The sequence below is a fragment of the Hypanus sabinus genome, chromosome 1, assembly GCF_030144855.1.
Source record: "Hypanus sabinus isolate sHypSab1 chromosome 1, sHypSab1.hap1, whole genome shotgun sequence".
Taxonomy (NCBI): domain Eukaryota; kingdom Metazoa; phylum Chordata; class Chondrichthyes; order Myliobatiformes; family Dasyatidae; genus Hypanus; species Hypanus sabinus.
The window spans coordinates 205,222,454-205,246,513 of record NC_082706.1 but is presented as its reverse complement, the minus strand read 5'-3'; the positions used below and the strand labels follow the sequence as shown (position 1 = coordinate 205,246,513).

The following is a 24,060-nucleotide window of genomic DNA, read 5'->3' as shown; positions in this document are numbered from 1 at the left end:
TCTGTTCATTAGGATTCATGTGTAAATGACCTAATATCAAATTCACTCTAATTAAGTCCTTGCATGTAATCCCACATAGTCCTCAGGGGATCTCTTGTAGTCTGCAGCAATACTTAATAAAATGGTTAGAAGATGCAAAAGGGAACTGCTATTCAAGAAATTTTTAAATTAAAAAAATAATTTGCAGCTTCCTTGAATGAATTTTTGAGATTTTTCCGTAGACTATTACAGCTGGCCATTGTAATCTCATTTGTTGGACAAATATTAGTGGTCACAGTGTGACACTGAAAATGCTTTTGGATATATAAAAGTCATTTTGAATTTATTAGGTAGAGCACTTGTTTATTTTTTTTCTTTTTTTTTGTGATGAAATCTAATGAATTGAAATCTTGCTTAATTAAAAATGCTTTTCCCAACATGTATACAGTGGATCCAGCTAATTGGGCTGTAGGTTATTTGGAACAACTCTTAAGGAACAAAAACTAATCGATAAAATAGGTGGGAGTCCCTTAGTTTATTTGGGACTAGCATCACTCACTTGGTACACTTGTGTGCTTATTGGACACTACACCATGCTTAGGGAGAACAGTTTTTAAATAGCGTCATTTGTGTGTGTTCGTGTTTTTAAAAAAAGTAGCTTTTGTCACTGATAGATGGTGATAATAAGCAGTAAGACAATTCAGAACTGGTTTGCTCACTGCGGTTTCAAGTTTTCTTGGAGATGCCAGTAGCAGCCGGGAATGAAAATGAAATTATTTGGAAACTACAAAAAATTTGAAGGTATCGACAATATCTTGAATATTCCAATGAAAATAAAGATTTGGAGGTTGCGATTGTCGAAAGCATTGCATGAAGGTAGTCCATGATCTGCACCAGGTGTCTGTCCTGATTTTGTTAATTTGTAATAATCAAAAGAACTGGATGAGTTCCTCTGTCGATACTTATGGGGATCTAATACACAGTTGTATTGGTAGTATTCTAATGTGATCTGTATTTCATTTAAATATGTAATTTGTATTTAAATGGTAGTTTATCTTTTTTGTACCTTTTTAACTAATTGATCCAAGATGTTCTGGTCCCGATGTATCCCAGTTAACTGGAATCCACTGTATTGTAACATTGTAACTAAATATGCAACTAATGGGCAGCCTGGTGACGTAGCAGTTAGCACAACACTTTACAGTGCCAGCAATTCCCATTGCTCTCTGAGGTAAGGAGTTTGTACCTTCTCCTTGTAACCATGTGAGTTTCCTCCCACATTTACGAGGAATGTTGACGAGGGTAAGGCAGTGGATGTAGTCTATATGGACTTCAGCAAAGCCTTTGACAAAGTTCCACATGGAAGGTTAGTTAAGAAGGTTCAGTCATTAGGTATTAATGCTGGAGTAATAAAATGGATTCAACAGTGGCTAGATGGGAGATGCCAGAGAGTAGTGGTGGATAATTGTTTATCGGGATGGAGGCCGGTGACTAGCGGGGTGCCTCAGGGATCTGTTTTGGGCCCAATGTTGTTTGTAATATACATAAATGATCTGGATGATGGGGTGGTAAATTGGATTAGTAAGTATGCCGATGATACTAAGGTAGGAGGTGTTGTGGATAATGAGGTGGGTTTTCAAAGCTTGCAGGGAGATTTATGCCAGTTAGAAGAATGGGCTGAACATTGGCAGATGGAGTTTAATGCTGAGAAGTGCGAGGTTCTACATTTTGGCAGGAATAATCCAAATAGAACATACAGGGTAAATGGTAGGGCATTGAGGAATGCAGAGGAACAGAGAGATCTAGGAATAACAGTGCATAGTTCCCTGAAGGTGGAGTCTCATGTAGATAGGGTGGTGAAGAAGGCTTTTGGAACGCTGGCCTTTATAAATCAAAGCACTGAGTACAGAAGTTGGGATGTAATGTTAAAATTGTACAAGGCATTGGTAAGGCCAAATTTGGAATATTGTGTGCAGTTCTGGTCACAGAATTATAGGAAAGATATCAATAAATTAGAGAGAGTGCAGAGATGATTTACTAGGATGTTACCTGGGTTTCAGCACTTAAGTTACAGAGAAAGGTTGAACAAGTTTGGTCTCTATTCATTGGAGCGTAGAAGATTGAGGGGGGATTTGATCGAGGTATTTAAAATTTTGAGAGAGATAGATAGAGTTGACATGAATAGGCTGTTTCCATTGAGAGTAGGGAAGATTCAAACGAGAGGACATGATTTGAGAGTTAGGGGGCAGAAGTTTAAGGGAAACACGAGGGGGTATTTCTTTACTCAGAGAGTGATAGCTGTGTGGAATGAGCTTCCTGTAGAAGTAGTAGAGGCCAGTTCAGTTGTGTCATTTAAGGTAAAATTGGATAGGTATATGGACAGGAAAGGAGTGGAAGGTTATGGGCTGAGTGCGGGTAGGTGGGACTAGGTGAGATTAAGAGTTCGGCACGGACTAGGAGGGCCGAGATGGCCTATTTCCGTGCTGTGATTGTTATATGGTTATATTCCAAGATGTACTAGTTAATAGGTTAATTGGTCATAGTAAATTATCCTGTAAAGAGGCACTCAGGAATGAACACAATATTCCAAAGTGGTCTAACCAGAGTTTTATATAATTGCAACATTACCTCATGACTCTTGAACTCAAATTTCCCCTGATTATTGAAGGACAACATACCATATGCTCTCTTAACACCTGTGTCAACTTGGATCACAACTTTGAGGGATCTATGGACAACTTAAAGATGTTGATAGATGAAACTGCACTTGATATCTTGTGTGTAGTTCTAGTAACCAGACTACAGGAAGGATACGAAGAACCTAGAGAGCGTATAGAAAAGATTCTGGCACAGGAAGACTTGAGTTATAAGGTAAGACTGGTTAAAAGATTTTGCAGCTTTTCTCTCCACTTGAACACTGTTTGAATCATAATCTCTGGAATATTATTAATGTATTAAAATATTGAAAGGGTTCAAAGCTGCTTGGTCCTGGGCAACTTTTGTGCAGGGTTTCCCAGCCTGGGATCCATGGACCCCATGGTTAATGGTAGTGGCCAGAGGCATAAAAAAGGTTGGGAGCCCTTGCCCTAGTGCAATATTTATGGTGTCGCATTCCTGATTCAGTGTAGCTTATTTGTAACGTCAAAATAATGCTCGATATCTGGCTCTTATTCATTCATTTGTTATGTAATGTGTCATATGAGGTGGGTGATCTTGACCACGATTGTTCTTGGCAAATTTTTCTACCAGAAGTGGTTTGCTATTGCTGCCTTCTGGGAAGTGTCTTTACAACCATGACCCTAGTCATTATCATTACTCTTCAGAGACTGTCTCCCTGGCATCAGTGGTTGCTTAACCAGGACTTGTGATTCTCTAAATCAATATATAGAGGTACCGACTAGAGAGGATGCAATATTGGATCTCCTATTAGGAAACGAGTTAGTACAGGTGACGGAAGTGTGTCTAGGGCAGGGGTCAGCAACATTTACCACTGAAAGAGCCAATATGGACCAGTTTCCCACAGAAAAGAAAACACTGGGAGCCACAAAACCCGTTTGACATTTAAAATGAAATAACACTGCATACAATGGTTTTTTTTTGCCTTTATGCTATATATAAACAAACTATAATGTGTTGCATTTATGAAATTGATGAACTCCTGCAGAGAAAACGAAATTACATTTCTGCATGCAACAAAAACATTTTGAACTCCGAAAAAAAGACGTTGGGTTGAAGGTTACTCCATAGTTAGCCTACCTTGGATCGAAGAATGCACTGGCGGGTGTCAGGCATTGGCAGTGGTGATGTATATTAATAGCGATAAAAAAAAAACACGTTGTAGCGGTGTGCTACATGCAGTGTTAAAATAACGACACTGCAGTCAAAGATAACTTTATTCGAACTAAACAGCCTTGCTTTAAAGCCTCCCTCAACCCGTCCCCGTGGGCGCGGATGCTACAAAAGACACGTACTCACAAACCCCCGTAGGCTATCTCCCTTAGCCGGAACGGTGGCTAATTGTGAGCCAGTTCGGATGTGCCAGGAAATGGGGTCTCCACAATGTTTTATTTAGATTGTACAAGATCACCATTATCTTCAAATTTCGAATTACATTTCAAAAACTAACAAACCACGGGGAGCCGCAGCACAGAGATGAAAGAGTCGCATGTGGCTCCGGAGCCGCGGGTTGCCGACCCCTGGTCCAGGGGAACACTTTGGTTCCAGTGATCATAACACCATTAGTTTGAACCTGATCATGGATAAAGATAGATCTGGTCCTCGGGTTTAGGTTCTAAACTGGAAAAAGGCCAAATTTGAAGAAACGAGAAAGGATCTAAAAATTGTGGATAGGGACAGGTTGTTCTCTGGCAAGGATGTGATTGGTAAGTGGGAGGCCTTCAAAGGAGAAATTCTGAGAGTGCAGAGTTTATATGTTCCTGTCAGGATTAAAGGCAAAGTGAATAAGAATAAGGAACCTTGGTTCTCTAGGGATATTGGGACTTTGATAAAGAAGAAGGGAGAGATGTATGACATGTATAGGAAACAGGGAGCAAATAAGGTGCTTGAGTATAAAAAGTTGCAAAAAAAATTACTTAAGAAGGAAATCAGGAGGGTTAAAAGAAGACATGAGATAGCTTTGGCAGTCAAGGTGAAGGATAATCCAAAGAGCTTCTACAGGTATATTAAGAGCAAAAGGATAGTAATGGATAAAATTGGTCAACGTGGTCGGCTATGTATGTTCACCAGCTGCTCAGTGACCATCCATTATCTAGTTCCTACTCCTATGACTTCATGTAACCCTGATCGGGGGGGGGAGGGGCTAAGCAGGTGCTACACCTTGCCCAAGGGTGACCCGCAGGCTAGCGGAGGGAAGGAGCACCTGACACCTCCTTTGGTAGAGACTTGTCTCCACCCCCACTGAGTCGTTACTACTAGGGCAAATTCAGTTTGTCTGCAGTCTTTATATTAAAAAATACAACAGCTTATATATTTTCCAAAAGACTGCACATCTCCTAACCACTTTATTATAACACAATTTAAAAAAAAATACATTTTAATCTTTTTTCTTTGCTCATTTTTTGTAGATTTTTATCATCTGTTTTGCAAGAGATAAATCAGTTTTTCTCTTTTTAATTTTGTATTATCCTCTCTTATGTCATTCCAAGGCTGGGTTTTCCTGACAAGTGCAGCTCTGGCTGTTTGGGAACATAATTAATATGACACAGGACCAGTATGGTTAAACATTCTCCATTGCTTTATTGGCATTTTAATCATTAGGAAATTGGACCATGGACAGTCTAGCTTATCACAAGGTTGCAAATCTCTGGAGAATGGAGTTGCATTCTGCAGTTACTTATGAATTTTTAACTAGTTTAGATGCCAGTTCGTGCAACCCATTCTTTATGGCTGCTCAGGTTACAAAAATCTGCTCATACAGAACTCAAAATTCACTACCGGAAAATTTGAGATGTGATTTTAAAATTGGCATTCATAGAACTTGTGTGGATTTAAAAAAGCAAATAAATTAACACAATTTTCTCATCTCACATTTATTGCCACATGCACAGATGATGTGACTTTGCGTTACCAAGAAATTTTGATATGGCCCATTTTCCAGGAACACAATCTACCCCTCCCCCAAAACAAAGGGATTACTTGTATATTGCTATTGATTTGAAATATGTTAATTTCAAAAATGAATCTCAGGGAAGTATATGGTGACATACGTATTTTGATAATAAATTTACTTTGAAATATAAGTAAGATTCTGCAGTTGTTCAAATCCAATTTACAGCACATTAGTAGACTTTGGAAAGTTTTAGGGATTAACAGATGTCTTGGAGCAACCTAGAGCCATTGGATTACATCTCTTATAAAGCAGCTGATACCGCCTTCCTTTCCTGACATTTCAACTTCTGCCTTGCTCTCTGAAGTTCAAGTTCAAAGTATATTTATTATCAAAGTACACATTACCATATATAGCCCTGAGATTCATTTTCTAAGTAAATCTAAGAACCATGATAGAATCAGTGAAAGACCACACCCAACACAATGGACAGTGTGCAAAATGCAACACACAGTACAAATACAAAAGGGAAAAAAGAAATAATAAATAAACAATAAATATCAAGAACATGAGATGAAGCGAATCCATAGGTTGAGGAAACGGATCTGTGATGGGGTGAATAAAACTATCCCCGCTGTATTAAGTGTCCAATGGTTGAGGGCTAATAAATTCTCCTGAACCTAGTGTCATGGATCCTGAGTCCCCGTGCCAACTTCCTGATGGCAGCAGTAAGAAGAGGGTATGGCCTGGGTGCTAGGGGAATGGACTGGGCTGTATCCGCTATCTTTTGTAGGATTTTCTGTTCGAGGGCATTGATCTTCCATACCTGACTGATGCAACTAGTCAATATACTCTTCCGCTATACATCTATAGAAGTTTGTCAAAGTTTTAGATGTCATGTTGAATCTTTGCGAACTTCTGTGTAAATAGAGGCGATGCTGTGGTTTCTTAGTAACCACACTTGGAGATAGACTGATACTTTATTGATCCCAAAGGAGATTATAGTTTACAGTAGCATTACAAGTGCACAGATAAAACTATTAAAGAGAAGTAAAAAGAATAAAAAATCCGTTACCCCAAACAATCTCACGGGAGGGGTCATCACTTCCTGTGCTATAGGTTGACTCATTATAGATCCTTATGGCCAAAGGTAAGCATTACCTTACAAACCACTCTTTGGAGCAGCGCAGTTGTCTGTTACTGAAAGTGCTTCTTTGTTCAACCAAGGTGGCATGCAGAGGGTGAGAAACATTGTCCAGAATTGCCAGGATTTTCTGTAGGGTCCTTTGTTCTACCACAGTCTCCAGTGTGTCCAGTTTGACTCCTGTAACAGAGCCAGACTTTCTAATCAATTTACTGAGCCTGTTGGCATCAACCGTAGAAGGTTGTACTGGCGACAACAAATTGCTAGAACACGTGAAGGAGAGGCCTGCATACCCAAAGGACCTTAGTCACCTCAGGAGGTAGAGACAATTCTGGCCATTCTTGTACACAGCCTCTGTGTTGGTGCTCCACTCAAGTCTGTCATCCAGGTGCACCCTCGTGACAGAACCTCTAAAATGATAATACCGAAGAATTTAAAATTGCTGACCCACTCCAACTCAAATTCCCTAATAAGGTCTGGCTATGGACCTCTGGTTTCCTCTTCCTGAAGTCCATCAGTTCCTTGGTCTTGCTGATATTGAGTGAAAGGATGTTGTTGTGACACCACTTTGCCAGATTTTCAATTTCCCTCCTATTTGCTGATTTGTCAGCACCTCTGATTTAGCCAACAACAGTGATGTCGTCTGCAAACTTAATTATGGCATTGGAGCTGTGCTTAGCCACAAAGTCATAAGTATAAAGTGAGTACAACAGGGGGCTAAGCGTGTAGCCTTGTGGTGCAGCTGTTCTGATGGAAATAGTGGAGATGTTTTTTTGCCAATCAGAACTGACTGGGGTCTGCAACTGAGGAAATTGAGGATCCAGTTTCACAAGGAGGTTTTGAGGCCAAGGTCTTGAGGCTTGTTGATTAGTTCTGAGGAGACAGTGTTTCAGTATTGAATGCTGAGCTGTGATCAACGAAGAGCGTCCTGATGTATGCATCTTTGTTGTCCAGATATTCCACAGTTGAGAGAAGAGCCAATGAAATAGTATCTGCTGCTGACTTGTTGTGACAATAGACAAATTGAAGTAGATCCAAATCGCTCCTCATCACCAATCTCTCAAAGCACTTTATCACGGTGAGTGTAAGTGCTACTGGGCAATAGTCATTGAGACAGGTCACCAAGTTCTTCTCAAGCACAGGCATAGTTGAAGCCAGCTTGAAGCAGTTGGGTACCTCAGTTCCAGACTGAGGGGTTAATCAGCACAGGCCAGGGTCAGGTACCCCATCTGGGCTGGATACTCTTCATGGATTCACCCTCCTGAAGGATGCTCTTATGTTAGCCTGAGCGCCTGATTGCTGTCAATATACAAACTGCAGTTAGGGTCATGGAGGAGAACTCTCTTGATAAGTACAGTCGGTCCTCCTTATCCGCGAGGGATTGGTTCAGGGACACCTCGCGGATACCAAAAAATATGGATGCTCGAGTCCCTTATTTAACCGGTTTCAGTGCGATGGACTTTAGGACCCAGTGGAACCCCGGACCTTATTTAACCTGTCTCAGAGTGGTGGTCTTTAGGACCCAGAGGCGCTCTGAATCCGCAGTGTTTCTGTTCACGAAAATAATCACGATTGAAAATAAAGTGGGAATAATAAAGCTATCAGAAAGAGGTGAAACGCCATCGGTCATTGGAAAAGCGTTAGGCTACCGTTGGTCAACGATCGGAACAATTTTAAAGGATAAAGTGAGAAAGGCCCTGCCCTGATGAAAGCTACAATTATTACTAAGCAACGCAGTGGTTTAATTATTGGAATACATACGTTTCTTAAGTGTTTTATATGCATAGAAAGGTTAAATATATACTATTTTCTAAGACAAATGTCTGACTAACTGACGCTAAATAATACTGGATGTAGCTGTTCCGACTTACTTAGTAAGGGAACTAATTATTTTTCGATCCTGATCCACATTAGCCTACGCACATCCTCCCATATACTTTAAATCATCTCTACATTACTTATAATGCCTAGTACAATGTAAATCCTATGTAAATAGTTGTTATACTGCATTGTTTAGGGAATAATGACAAGAAAATAGTCTGTACATGCTCGAACAATGAGTGCTGGAAGAGCACTTCCGGGTTTTCTGGATTCACAGTTGGTTGAATTTGCGCATGTGGAACTCACGAATAAGGAGGGCTGACTGTAGAACAGTTGGCACTTAACTGTTAATTGCTTCAGGTTGGGGGGGGGGGGGGAAGAATGTGACTAAATTGCCATGACTGAACGCTTTGGTGGTAGAAATAAATGTGCAGACTATTTTCTAAATGAGGAAAAAATCCAGAAATCTGAGATGCAAAGGGATTTGGGAGTCCTTGTGCAGAACACCGTAAAGGTTAACTTAAGACATAGGAGCAGAATTAGGCTATTTGGCCCATTGAATCAGCTCTGCCATTCAATCATGGCTGATCCTTTTTTTTCTCTATCTTCTCCTAACCCTAGTTCCTGGCCTTCTCTCCATAACCTTTGATGCCATGTCCAATCAAAAACCTATCAATCTCTGCCTTAAATACACCCAAGGCCCTGGGCTCTACAGCTGCATGTGGCAACAAATTCACCATCCGTTGGCTAAAGAAATTTATCAGCATCTCTGTCTTGAAAGGATGCCCCTCTATTTTGCGGCTGTGCCCTCCTGTCCTAGACTCTCCCACCACGGGAAACATCCTTTCCACATCTTCTCTGTCTAGGCCTTTCAATGTTCAAAAGGTTTCAATGAGACCCCCCTCATCCTTATGAATTCCACGAGTACAGACCTGAGCTTGTGTCACCAAGGCAGTCCTACATTGAGTTCAATGCTGACTGGCAACTCCTGTGATGCCAGTGTTGTTAAACTGTATTGGTCTCTGCCATTCCTTGGATTTATCAGCTGTGTGGAAAGGGGGAGCCTGTTACATGTGCAACAGCTTGCTCTCCATATCGTTCTGGCCTGGCTTGCATATCGTGTATTCAGTTACGACACAATATCCTTGGCCAGCCCTGACCAACAGAGGACCTCATCTCTCTTCTGGTTATTTTTCTGTTATGTTAAAGCTGAGGCATCATGTGGTGCGATTGACATCGGTATAGGACTGTGAAACATTGGATTCCAAATTTGTTGTCTGTTGAATTGAACAGTTGAATGGGGTGGTATATGTCACGTATCTGTGAACAGGAACAAGAGGAATCACCTCCTCCCTCACTTCCATTCAAGGTCCCAAAACAGTTCTTCCAGATGAGGCAACACTCTGCCTGCTAATCTGCCAGTCATCTTCTGTTTGTACGTGTTTGGCGCAGCATTGTGGGCCAAAGGGCCTGTATTAGGTTTTTTTGTTTCTACTGTATCTGGTGCATTGGTGAGACTCAGCATAGATTGGGGTCTGCTATGTCAAACACCTTTGCTCTATCTGCAACAGGCAGGAATTCCTGGAGGCCAGCCTTCTAATTCCAGCCCCTATTCCCATCACAACATGTAGGTCTATGGCCTCATTGATTGCCATGATGAGGTCACTCTCCGGTCGGAGGAACAATACCGCATTCTGTTTCGGTAGCCTCCAACCTGATAGCATGAACATTGATTTCTCTTCCTTCCGGTAATTTCTCTCCCTTCCTCTTTTTCCATTCCTCATTCTGGCTGCCAACTTACCCCTTCTCTTCTCATCTGCCCTTCACTTCTCTCATGGTGCCCCCTCCACCTTCCCTTTTTCCCAAGGTCCACTCTCCTTGCCTTTCAAATTCATCCTCCTTCAGCTCTTTACCTCTTCCACAGATCACCTCCTGGCTTTTCACTTCATCTCAACCCCCACCCATCCACCTTCTGTCTCACCTGGTTTCACCTGTCATATTCTAGTTTGTTCTCCTTTCTCTCACCCACCCCCTTCCTTTCCAGTTTTGATGAAGGGTCTCGGGCCGAGACATCATCTCTTTATTCCTCTCTGTAAATACTGCCTGATCTGCTGAGTTCCTCTAGCATTTTGTGTGTGGGTGTTGCTGTGGATTTCCAGCATCTGCAGAATCCCGTGTTTATGAGTAGAATAATGAACTGCATTTAATAGAAGCAAATCACCTGTGACAAACAGAAATGCGGTTCACCTTTCCAACAGAAAACAGCATTGCTCAATGTGTTTCTCGAATATGAACATGTGAATTAGAACTAAGCCCACACGAGCTGTTTTATATTTATTTCATGTGAATTCAGTTGTATCAGGTTCATTAATCTGACTTGTTTTTGTTAGAACTAACAGGAATTAAAAATTACATATCGTTACGGGAAAGGGCAGGTCGGTAGAACTGTATCCACAGCCAGATTAGGCATGATCTTATTGAACGGCAGAGCAGGCTCAATGGACCAGATGGCCGATTCGTACTCCTAGTTCTTCTAAACACATCAGAGTTTCTGTAGATGCTGTAGTTCTTGAGTTACAAGCACAAAATGCTGGAGGAATGCAGCAAGTCAGGCATCATCTATAAAGAAGAAGAGATGCTGCCAGACATTCCAGGCTGAGATCCTTCGTCTTCCTGGTTCTTGTGTAACTAGGCTTTGTTTTTTTTTTGGAAGCTTGAGTAATACTAGACAGCAAAGTTATGTTAGTGAAGCTGGTGGTTCCTGTTTATTATTGAATCATTGCTTGTACACTTTACCATGATCTATCACTATTATTTCATCTGATGCCCTCTATTCCATATAGGGCCTGACTTGGTTACATAATTACTTGAAATGCTTTACAGTCATGCAAGGAGATTACCAATAATTTAGAAATGTGAAGAATATAGGCCTGACCCAGGTTGTTTCCTGATTTGCCTTCACTTCATAAACTTCCTTAATCTGATGTGCAAAAGCAAGTAAATTGAAACTCAGTAGTGTGCTGTTTCATGTTTGTGAACAGGATATCCATTCCCAGCCTACACACAGTACCTTGTTTTTCTGCCTTTAGTTGAATGTGAGAATTGAGAATCACGTTAAGGTTCTCAGAAGTCTAGAGAACCCAGCTAGGAAATTGTGTTTGCGTGATACTGTAGATTCAAGATTGTTAAATGTCACGTAGCCTCCTCCCTGATGAAAATGGAACAGACAGTCCAGGCGCAGGGAAGGGTGGCTAGGATCCTTCATGACGTTACTGGTCTTTGTCCTGCACCTTTCTGTTTGTATGTCCTTGGTAATGGATAGGCTGGTGCCAGTGATGCACTGGGCAGTCTTGACTACCCGTTGCAGAGCTTTCCTGACCACTGCAGTGCAGTTTCCGAACCAAGCTGTGATGCCACATGTTAGGATGCTCTGGACTGTGCGTCTGTAGGATGTGAGTATAGATGTACATAGTCCAGCTCTCGTCAGCCTCCTAATACAGCAGAGGTATTGGTGAGTATACCTGAGCGAGATGTGCACTCCCAGAAGTTTGAAAGTGCTCGCAGTTTCCACTGCTGTGCCGCCAATGTAAAGAGGTGTGAGTGATGGTTTACAGTTAAGTCTACGGCACAAATAGATTTAATTGCCTTTAACTTTGATGGTTCTTTCATAAGATGGCTTGACTTTAGCTTCTGGTCGTGTTTTTAAAATATGGAAAATTTCTTTTTCACATGCAGAAACAACCTGCTTCTTGTTCTCTTGCTACTAGTTTTCAAATAATCACATGGATTTTGACTTCATTATGTTAGCTGAATGGCCAATCCATCTTCATTATTGCTGTTAATTTGCATAATATTTTACAATTAGTTCTGACTTTAACAGGCTTCATTATGCCTAATTAAGATGATGGCCTTGCATTCAGTTCTGTTCTTACAAAAAGTAGGCAGCCCACTTTCTGCATTCAGTAGATGGTATAAGAACAGAAAATGGAAACAGAACAAGGTCATTTGGCCTCTCAAACCTACTCTGTCATTCAAATGATTGTGCTCTTGTGCTTTCACATCTGTGTAATCTCACAGATTGTGCCAGGTTTTCTGGTGTCAATACTATTATCTGGACACGATGATTTCAGTCTTCAGTTCAGAATGTGCCCATGTTCCAAAGTTGTTTTTAATTAATGTTTTAGGTGGAAGTTCATCTATCAAACTTCACACTCGGCAAATCTCCTACATTCATAAAATGGCAGCAGCCAAGACCAAAGGCCAGAATTCCTTGGCACTCCACAAAGTTATTATGGTTGGGAGTGGTGGTGTGGGAAAATCTGCCCTAACACTGCAATTCATGTATGATGAGGTAAGAATATTTCTATTGTGCCCTATTTTCTCTAATGATTGGTTATATTAATTTCTTGTATCTTCAATAATATTTTGAAAGTTTTTCTCTTTTGGGGCCAATGTCCAGTAATAAATATATTTTTTTTCATTAATAAAACTAGGGAGCATTTAAAATGCCTGACAATCAGGATCATGTGTCACTGACATATTTGTGGCAGTAGTACAGTGCAATACATAATAGGAAAAAACGGAATTATTGTAAGCATGTAAATAGTTAAATTAGACAAGTAGTGCAAAAATAGGAAAAAAAAAGTAGTGAGGTGACGTCCAAGGGTTCAGTGTCCATTCAGAAATCGGATGGCAGCGGGGAAGAAGCTGTTCCTGAATTATTGTGTGTGCCTTCTGGCTTCTGTACCTCCTCTTTCTTGATAGCAATGAGAAGAGAGTATGTCCTGGGTGATTGGGGTGGGGGGGGGGGTCCTTAATGATGGATGCCACCTTTTTGAGGCATCACTTCTTGAAGTTGTCCTCGATCTTCGGATAAAATTTTAAATATTGCAATTCGGTAATTTGATTGTAGATTATTGATACGTTAATCTGAATGTTCCAGACTGGAAGGAACTTCAGTGAAGCTGTGTGCTTACATATTTAATGTGATGGAACAATCACATGAGAAGAATTAAATGACCAGACATACATTCCAGTTTAGGTGCTGTTCTCCATACTATTTTCTTGGAATTTGGAGGGGGATTTACTGGCCATTCATAGTTGCCCTTAGAAAGTTCTGTGCGCACAATGGGCAGAACAGTGGTGTAGTGATTAGCACAGCACTTTACAATGCCAGCGACCAGTTTTCAATTCCTGCCACTGTCTGTAAGGGGTTTGTAAATTCTCTCTGTGACCGCGTGGCTTTCCTCTGTGCTCTGGTTTTCTCCCACAGTCCAAAGATGTAGCAGTCATTGTAAATTGCCCCATGATGAGGCTAGGTTTACATCGGGGGCTGCTGGGTGGCATGGTCTCGACGGGCCGAGAGGGCTTGTTCCATGCTGTATCTCAATAAATAAACAAACATCACAGCAGAAACCATGGTGGTAAAACCCGTAATGCTCTTGTTCTTGGTACTGAGTTAGGAGTTAAGATACTTGAGGGCAGCCGGCGTAGGAGTGATCCAGATTTTCTTCCTAATATGTATTATTAAACCCATTGAATTATTGGGAGCTTCATGGTCACTTGTATACCTGTTTTATAACGTATTTAAAATTAATTCAGTTTGTTATTGTGGAGTTGTATTCCCAGCTGTTTGCTATTCTAATTACTCCATTTTTACAGAACGCTTTGGCAGCCGGCCTGGTATGATTTTTTTTCTTAGTAGTTTGTGACTTCCCTCTGCTCCAACTGAAGGCAGTGTCCATGCTTGTTGGCCCAGACAACATATTTTCCTTCCAAAAAAAAGTCCATGATCAACATCAATACTTGCCTAACTCCCAGGAAATGCAACTCCTGGAGACCAGGTGTAATTCTAGAAAACTACTGCAGACCCTTCAAGGCCAGTACATCAATCCTGATACAAGCTCCCTAGAACTACTCACATTACAAATCAGGGCTTTACACGCCTACGAATTCTACTCCTTATCTTCTGCTCCTTTGGAAGCTTGTATACAGCACTCTTCTTTCCTTCCTCCTTTCTGTGAGTTGCTGTCCCTAGTTAAATGTGTCTGCCCAAATGTTCATGTTGCTACTTATAACTCGGCACAAATCTTTCTTTACTTTCAATCAGTCTTTGTTAGGACGCTGTCAATGGTCCTTTTCTAAAATTCAGTTAAGATGGTGGGGGAGAAGCCTTGGTTGCAGGTAACTTTTATAGAAAATTGTATTTCTGAGTGATCCATTTTGCTCTCAGTGGAAGATAATGAAACTATTGATTGCTGATTGTTTAGAAATACTGCATTTAGGACTTTGTGAACTCTCTGAATTTGTAAACAATGTTTTAAACATCAGTTAATCAGGAAAAAGGTGCAAATGCTGGAAATCTACAGTAATGTGCAAAACTCTTGGGCATGTACAGTGGCATGCAAAAGTTAAACAAGTAAAAGATTACCTGATTTCCAAAAGGCATAAAGCTAAAGATGACACATTTCTTAAATATTTTAAGCAAGATTACTTTATTATTTCCATCTTTACAGTTTCAAAATAACAAAAAAAGGAAAAGAGCCCAAAACAAAAATTTGGGCACCCTGCATGGTCAGTACTTAGTAACACCCTATTTGGCAAGTATCACTGCTTGTAAATGCTTTCTGTAGCCAGCTAAGAGTCTTTCAATTCTGGTTTGGGGGATTTTCACCCATTCTTCCTTGCAAAAGGCTTCTAGATCTGTGAGATTCTTGGGCTGTCTTGCATGCACTGCTCTTTCAAGGTCTATTCACAGATTTTCAATGATGTTTAGGTCAGGGGACTGTGAAGGCCATGGCAAAACTTTCTGCTTGCACCTCTTGAGGTGGTCCATTGTGGATTTTGAGGTGTGTTTAGGATCATTATCCTGTTGTAGAAGCCATCCTGTATTCACCTTCAGATTTTTTACAGATGGTGTGATGTTTGCTTCCAGAATTTGCTGGTATTTAATTGAATTCATTCTTCCCTCGACCAGTGAAATGTTCCCTGTGCCACTGGCTGCAACACAAGCCCAAAGCATGATTGATCCACCCCCATGCTTAACAGTTGGAGAGGTGTTCTTTTCATGAAATTCTGCACCCTTTTTTCTCCAAACATACCTTTGCTCATTGCGGTCAAAAAGTTCTATTTTAACTTCATCAGTCCACAGGACTTGTTTCCAAAATGCATCAGGCTTGTTTAGATGTTCTTTTGCAAACTTCTGACACTGAATTTTGTGGTGAGGATGCAGGGAAGGTTTTCTTCTGATGACTCTTCCATGAAGGGTCATATTTGTGCAGGTGTCGCTACACAATAGAGCAGTGCACCACCACTCCAGAGTCTGCTAAATCTTCCTGAAGGTCCTTTGCAGTTCAGATGGGGGTTTTGATTTGCCTTTCTAGCAATCCTATGACCAGTTCTGTCGGGAAGTTTTCTTGGTCTCCCAGACCGCGTCTTGACCTCCACTGTTCCTGTTAACTGCCATTTCTTAATTACATTACGAACTGAGGAAACAGCTACCTGAAAACGCTTTTTATAACCTTCTCCTGCATTGTGGGCATCATTTATTTTAATTTTCAGAGTGCTAGGCAGCTGCTTAGAGGAGCCCATGGCTGCTGATTGTTGGGACAAGGTTTGAGGAGTCAGGGTATTTATAAAGCTTTGAAATTTGCATCACCTGGCCTTTCCTAATGATGACTGTGAACAAGCCATAGCCCTAACAAGCTAATTAAGGTGTGAGACCTTGGAAAAAGTTATCTGAGAGCTCAAACCTCTTGGGGTGCCCAAACTTTTGCATGGTTCTCCTTCCCTTTTTTTCACTCTAAAATTGTAAAAAATGAAAATAATACACTAATCTTGCTTAAAATGTTGAAAAGAATGTTTCATCTTTAACTTTATGACTTTTGGAGATCAGTTCATCTTCTACTCACTTAATTATTTACAGTAACAGAAATTTTGACCAGGCGGTGCCCAAAATTTTGCATGCCGCTGTATGTATAGTTAAGGTACCTAAAATTTTTGCTCAGTACTGTCTTTGTTAATGTGTAGCAGAGAGTAAGTTTGTAAATCTGGTGGGAGCAAGGATGTCGGGAATGGTGAGGGTGGAGCACTGCGGGACGTATGTGGGACAGGAGGAAGTGGAAAGCCAGGGGTAGGGGTTGCTGCGGGCATATACACACCCAGCCCTGAGACACCAGGCAAGGTAATTTGATTCCAAACGTTTGGTTTATTGATCATTACAAAATGTCTCTCTAGTGCTTTCTGCTCCATCCCCTCTCCCTTCCTCTTTTTCCCCCAGCCATGATTTCTCTCTCCCTGCCTCAGCTGTTTTAGTCTCAATTATGGGAGCATTTCAGGTTGAAACTGAGTCCAAAAGAATGGGGGGGGGGGGGCAGGTAATCTCACTGAAACCTATTGAATATTGAAGACCTAGATAGAGTAGAGGATGTTTCCAATAGTGGAGTAGTCTAGGATCAGAGGGCACAGCCTGAGAATAGAAGGACATCCCTTTAGAAGTGAGATGAAGAGGAATTTTTTTAGCCAGAGTGTAGTGAATCTGTGGAATTCATTGCTACAGATGGCTGTGGAGTCCAAGTCATTGGGTATATTTAAAGTGGAGGTTAATAGAGAGAAGGCAGGAAAATGGGAATGATACATCAACCACGATGGAATGACAGAGCAGATCCAATGGACTGAATGGCTTAATTCTGCTCCTATGTCTTATGGTTTTGTAATCTTCAAGCAGGTTATCCAGTTGGGTTTTCAACTCGGAAATACTATCTTTGTTTTTCTCCTCATGAGGCATCCTGACTTGCTGAGTATTTTCAGTAATATCCCTCTTTTGCTTTAAACATATCATTTAGATGATCCAAAGTTTTAGTAAATTCATTTTCATATGTCTTAAGTATTTTGTTTTAAATTGGATACTTTTGTAATGTTAGATTTTTAAGTGGCAAAGTCAATTAAATTGTTGGCTTAAATAATATTCTAAAATGCCAACTTGAAAGCTGTTTATGTTTCCCATTCTTCCAAAGCTTACATTTGGTTTCTAACAAATTAGTGTCTGCATCACAAGGACTTTATTGAATCACTATTTGATCACTATGTTTGTAACATACTATTTTAGTTTGTTGAAGATTATGAGCCTACAAAAGCAGATAGTTACCGGAAGAAAGTGGTTTTGGATGGTGAAGAAGTCCAGATCGACATCCTGGATACTGCAGGTCAAGAAGATTATGCTGCAATCAGGGATAATTATTTTCGCAGTGGAGAAGGCTTCTTGTGTGTTTTCTCCATCACTGAGCAAGAATCTTTCGCAGCGACTGCTGACTTCAGGTGTGTTTTTATATATAACCCAATAGGAACATTCTCATAAGCAATACTATTTTACTTGGTGTTTTTACTGTGTTTTATGAAGATGTTAACCTGATAAGGGAGCAGCCTAATACAAAGAACCTCTAAACATACAAATTAACCAGAAAAAGCGGCACACCTAAGGACTGGGAGAAATTCAGAGACCAGCAGAGGAGGACAAAGGGCTTAATTAGGAAAGGGAAAAAAGATTATGAGAGAAAGCTGGCAGGGAACATAAAATCTGACTGTAAAAGCTTTTACAGATATGTGAAAAGAAAAAGACTGGTTAAGACAAATGTAGGTCCCTTACAGTCAGAAACAGGTGAACTGATCATGGGGAACAAGGACATGGCAGACCAATTGAATAACTACTTTGGTTCTGTCTTCACTAAGGAGGACATAAATAATCTTCCGGAAATAGTAGGGGACCGAGGGTCTAGTGAGATGGAGGAACTGAGGGAAATACATGTTAGTAGGGAAGTGGTGTTAGGTAAATTGAAGGGATTAATGGCAGATAAATCCCCAGCACCAGATGGTCTGCATCCCAGAGTGCTTAAGGAAGTAGCCCAAGAAATAGTGGATGCATTAGTGATAATTTTTCAAAACTCCTTAGATTCTGGATTAGTTCCTGAGGATTGGAGGGTGGCTAATGTAACCCCACTTCTTAAAAAAGGAGGGAGTGAAAAACCGGGGAATTATAGACAAGTTAGCCTGACATCAGTGGTGGGAAAAATGCTAAGAGTCAGTTGTGAAAGATGTGATAACAACATATTTGGAAAGCGGCGAAATCATCGGACAAAGTCAGCATGGATTTGTGAAAGGAAAATCATGTCTTACGAATCTTATAGAATTTTTTGAAGATGTAACTAGTAGAGTGGATAGTGGAGAGCCAGTGGATGTGGTATATTTGGATTTTCAAAAGGCTTTTGACAAGGTCCCACACAGGAGATCAATGTGCAAACTTAAAGCACATGGTATTGGGGGTATGGTATTGATGTGGATAGAGAATTGGTTGGCAAACAGGAAGCAAAGAGTGGGAATAAATGGGACCTTTTCAGAATGGCAGACAGTGACCAGTGAGGTACCGCAAGGCTCAGTGCTGGGATCCCAGTTGTTTACAATATATATTAATGATTTAGACGAGGGAATTAAATGCAGCATCTCCAAATTTGCGGATGACACGAAGCTGGGCGGTGGTGTTAGCTGTGAGGAGGATGCAGGGTGACTTGGATAGGTTAGGTGAGTGGGCAAATTCATGGCAGATGCAATTTAATGTGGATAAATGTGAGGTTATCCACTTTGGTTGCAAGAACAGGAAAACAGATTATTATCTGAATGGTGGCTGATTAGGAAAAGGGGAGGTGCAACGAGACCTGGGTGTCATTGTACACCAGTCATTGAAAGTGGGCATGCAGGTACAGCAGGCAGTGAAAAGGGCAAATGGTATGTTAGCATTCATAGCAAAAGGATTCGAGTATAGGAGCAGGGAGGTTCTACTGCAGTTGTACAAGGCCTTGGTGAGACTGCATCTAGAGTTTTGTGTGCAGTTTTGGTCCCCTGATCGGAGGAAAGACAGTCAGAGGGAGTACAAAGAAGGTTCTGTGGCGGCTCATTTCCTAGCGTATGCGAACCGACTCACAATTAGATAGCCTACGGGGGTTTGCGAGCACAGAGCTTTGGAGCCTCTTCGCCATGGGGGGCCGGTTGACAGAGGCTTAAAAGTGAGGCTGAAGTTTTCGAATAAAGTTTTTCCTTCGACTGCAGTTACCGACTCCGTGTCGTAATTTTAGCGCTGTTTGTAGCACACCGCTACAATTGGTGACCCCGACGGTCCAAACGATTTTTGGACCAGAAATGACCGACGCCGCCTCTGTTCATGCGGTTTCGTTGACACTGCCGGGTTTCTGGACACAGCGCCCGGACCTATGGTTCCAGCAAGCCGAAGCCCAATTCCACGTTCGCCGGATCACCTCAGAAGACACCCGCTACTACTACGTGGTGGGCTCCCTCGACCAGGACACAGCTGCCCAGGTCGCGGAGTTCGTACAGTCGCCCCCGGCAGACGGCAAGTACGCAGAATTCAAAGCCCTGCTCCTCAGGACTTTCGGACTCTCACGGCGCGAGCGGGCTGCCCGTTTACTGCACCTGGATGGCTTGGGAGACAGACCTCCATCGGCTTTAATGAATGAGATGTTGTCTCTGGCCGAGGGACACACAGGCCTCATGTTTGAGCAGGCATTCCTGGAGCAGCTGCCCGAGGACATACGCCTGCTGCTGTCCGACGCGGATTTCAGTGACCCCCGGAAGGTGGCAGCCCGGGCGGACTTGCTGTGGAACGCCAAAAAGGTGAGCGGGGCGTCCATCGCACAGATCTCCCAGCCACGCTCCCGGCAGCAAACCAGTCCAGGCCCGGCCGCAGAGCCCACTAACCCCCGGCCCAATGACCACTGGTGCTTCTACCACCAGCGGTGGGGTGCAGAAGCCCGCCGTTGCCGCCCGCCCTGCAAGTTCCCGGGAAACGCCAGGGCCAGCCGCCGCTGATGGCTACGGCGGCTGGCCATCGGGATAGCCTCCTGTATGTGTGGGATAGCAGGTCGGGACGCCGCTTTTTGGTCGATACTGGGGCTGAGGTCAGCGTTTTACCTCCGACAAGTTACGACGCTCGCAGCAGGGCACCGGGTCCCCCCCTGAGGGCCGTGAATGGCAGCACAGTAAGGACCTATGGCACCCGTCAGGTGCAGCTACAGTTCGGCCCCAGCCAGTTCACGTGGGACTTCACACTGGCCGCCGTAGCCCAACCGCTTCTGGGTGCGGATTTTTTGCGAGCTCACAGCCTGCTGGTTGACCTGCCCAGGAAGAGACTGGTACACGCCGAGACCTTTCAGACGTTCTCCCTGGGCGCGGCCCAGTTGCCAGCCCCTCACCTCGGCTCCATCACGCTGTCCGACAACGACTTCACCAGGGTCCTGGCGGAGTTCCCATCGGTTCTGGCACCGCAGTTCACAGCAGCCATGCCCAGGCACGGCGTACAGCACCACATCCCGACACAGGGACCACCCCTCCATGCCCGTGCTCGGCGGCTTCCCCCGGACAAGCTCCGACTGGCGAAGGAGGAGTTCCAGAGAATGGAGGAATTGGGGATCATCCGGCGGTCCGACAGCCCCTGGGCTTCCCCCCTGCACATGGTGCCCAAAGCGACGGGGGGCTGGAGACCGTGCGGTGACTACCGCAGGCTGAACGAGGCTACCACACCGGACCGCTACCCTGTGCCGCACATTCAGGACTTTGCGGCAAACCTGCACGGCGCCCGGATCTTCTCCAAGGTCGACCTTGTCCGAGGGTACCATCAAATCCCGATGCATCCTGACGACGTCCCCAAGACGGCTCTCATCACCCCGTTTGGCCTCTTCGAGTTCCTCCGCATGCCGTTCGGCCTGAAGAATGCCGCACAGACGTTCCAGCGGTTAATGGACGCGGTGGGACGGGACCTGGACTTCGTGTTCATCTATTTGGATGACATCCTCATAGCCAGCGGCAGTCGTCAGGAGCATCTGTCCCACCTCCGTCAACTCTGCGCCCGACTGAGTGAGTACGGTCTTACAATCAACCCTGCCAAATGCCAGTTCGGACTTGATACCATTGACTTCCTGGGCCACAGGATTACTAAAGACGGGGCAACCCCTCTGCCCGCTAAGGTAGATGCGGTCCGCCACTTCCCCCGACCCACCACGGTCAAAGGCCTTCAGGAATTCGTAGGTATGGTCAATTTCTACCGCCGCTTCCTCCCTTCAGCTGCCCGGATCATGCGCCCCCTGTTCGCCCTGATGTCGGGTCCGAGCAAGGACATTACCTGGGACGAGGAGTCCGCCGCCGCTTTCGTTCGAACGAAGGAAGCTTTGGCTGACGCCGCAATGCTAGTACATCCCAGAATGGACACCCCTACCGCCCTCACAGTGGACGCATCAAACACGGCAGTCGGTGGGGTGCTGGAGCAGCTCATCGCAGGTCGCTGGCAACCCCTGGCGTTTTTCAGCAGACACCTGCGGCCACCCGAGCTCAAGTACAGTGCTTTTGACCGGGAACTGTTGGCGCTCTACCTGGCAATCCGGCATTTCAGGTACTTCCTAGAAGGTCGGCCCTTCACCGCGTTCACGGACCACAAACCGCTTACCTTTGCGTTTACGAAAGCATCCGACCCCTGGTCATCCCGCCAGCAACGCCACCTGTCCTACATCTCTGAATACACAACGGATGTCCGGCACGTCTCGGGTAAGGACAATGTCGTGGCGGATGCGCTCTCTCGCCCTACCGTTCATGCCCTTTCCCAAGGGGTAGACTTTGAGGCACTGGCAGAGGCACAGCAGGTAGATGAGGAGATTCCGAGTTACAGGACTGCAGTCTCTGGTTTGCAGCTCCAGGACCTCCCCGTGGGCCCAGGTGAGAGGACCCTACTCTGTGACGTCGCCACCAACCAGCCCCGTCCGGTCGTCCCCGCAGCCTGGCGGCGACGTGTTTTCGACTCCATTCATAACTTGGCGCATCCTTCCATCCGGACAACTGTCCGGATGGTTTCCAGCAGGTTCGTTTGGCACGGACTCCGCAAACAGGTCAGTGAATGGGCCAGGACGTGCATGCACTGCCAGACGGCCAAGGTTCAGCGGCACACCAAAGCCCCACCGCAGCAGTTCCATCCCGCCCACCGGCGTTTCGACCACATTCATGTGGATATCGTGGGCCCCCTGCCAGTGTCGCGCGGAGCGCGTTACCTCCTGACTATCGTGGACCGGTTCACAAGATGGCCAGAGGCGGTCCCGCTCACCGACACCACCTCCGAATCTTGCGCCCGAGCCCTGATCGCCACCTGGATATCCCGCTTTGGTGTACCAGCCCACATTACCTCCGACAGAGGCGCCCAGTTCACCTCCAGCCTGTGGTCAGCTATGGCCAGCCTTTTGGGGACTCAGCTGCACCACACCACTGCCTACCACCCACAGTCGAACGGGCTAGTGGAGCGTTTCCACCGTCACCTGAAGTCGGCCCTCATGGCCCGCCTGCGAGGAGCCAACTGGGCGGACGAGCTTCCCTGGGTCCTTCTCGGCATCCGCACAGCGCCCAAGGACGACCTGCACGCCTCGTCGGCCGAGTTGGTATACGGCGCGCCCCTGGCCGTCCCCGGGGAGTTCCTACCAGCCCCGAGGGGGCAAGAGGAAGAACCCGCTGCAGTCCTGGGCAGACTTCGCGAGAAGCTCGGTAACCTGGCCCCTATACCCACTTCACAGCATGGGCGGCACCCGACCTGCGTACCCAAAGACCTACGGAACTGTAAGTTTGTGTTTGTACGAAGGGGCGGGCATCGGCCACCGCTGCAGCGGCCATACGAGGGGCCGTTTACGGTGCTCCGGAACAACGGGTCCACGTTCGTGCTGGACGTTGGGGGGAAGGAGGAGGTTTTCACGGTGGACCGCCTCAAGCCGGCCCATGTGGACCTGGCGCAACCGGCCGAGTTTCCGGCGCCTCGGCGCAGAGGCCGACCTCCCAAGCAGGTTCTGGCCCAGGCTGTGGACATTGGGGGGTGTATCGCCGGTTCTGGGGGGGGGTTATGTGGCGGCTCATTTCCTAGCGTATGCGAACCGACTCACAATTAGATAGCCTACGGGGGTTTGCGAGCACAGAGCTTTGGAGCCTCTTCGCCATGGGGGGCCGGTTGACAGAGGCTTAAAAGTGAGGCTGAAGTTTTCGAATAAAGTTTTTCCTTCGACTGCAGTTACCGACTCCGTGTCGTAATTTTAGCGCTGTTTGTAGCACACCGCTACAGTTCACCAGATTGATTCCTGGGATGGCAGGACTTTCATATGAAGAAAGACTGGATCGACTTGGCTTATACTCGCTGGAATTTAGAAGATTGAGGGGGGGATCTTATTGAAGTGTTAAAGGGATTGGACAGGCTAAATGCAGGAAGATTGTTCCCGACGTTGGGGAAGTCCAGAACGAGGGGTCACAGTTTAAGGACAAAGGGGAAGCCTTTTAAGACCGAGATGAGGAAAAACTTCTTCACACAGAGAGTGGTGAATCTGGAATTCTCTGCCACAGGGAACGGTTGAGGCCGGCTCATTGGCTATATTTAAGAGGAAGTTAGATATGGCCCTAGCGGCTAAAGGGATCGGGGGGTATGGAGAGAAAGCAGGTACAGGGTTCTGAGTTGGATGATCAGCCATGA

At 44.5% G+C, this 24,060-nt stretch overlaps 1 protein-coding gene across 2 annotated transcripts in view; it reads left to right on the top strand.

Moving 5' to 3' along the window:
* LOC132402050 (ras-related protein Ral-A) overlaps window positions 1–24,060 on the top strand; it is a 42,374-nt gene that overhangs the window by 11,627 nt on the left and 6,687 nt on the right. Inside the window, exons 2-4 of one of the 2 annotated variants that reach the window (XM_059984576.1) lie at window positions 2,765–2,850; window positions 12,695–12,861; window positions 17,617–17,825. In XM_059984576.1, coding sequence (XP_059840559.1) covers window positions 12,748–12,861; window positions 17,617–17,825 — 323 coding nt within the window. In that variant the 5' untranslated portion in view covers window positions 2,765–2,850; window positions 12,695–12,747. The remainder of the gene's footprint in view (window positions 1–2,764; window positions 2,851–12,694; window positions 12,862–17,616; window positions 17,826–24,060) is intronic. The other variant, XM_059984565.1, reaches the window with a different exon arrangement.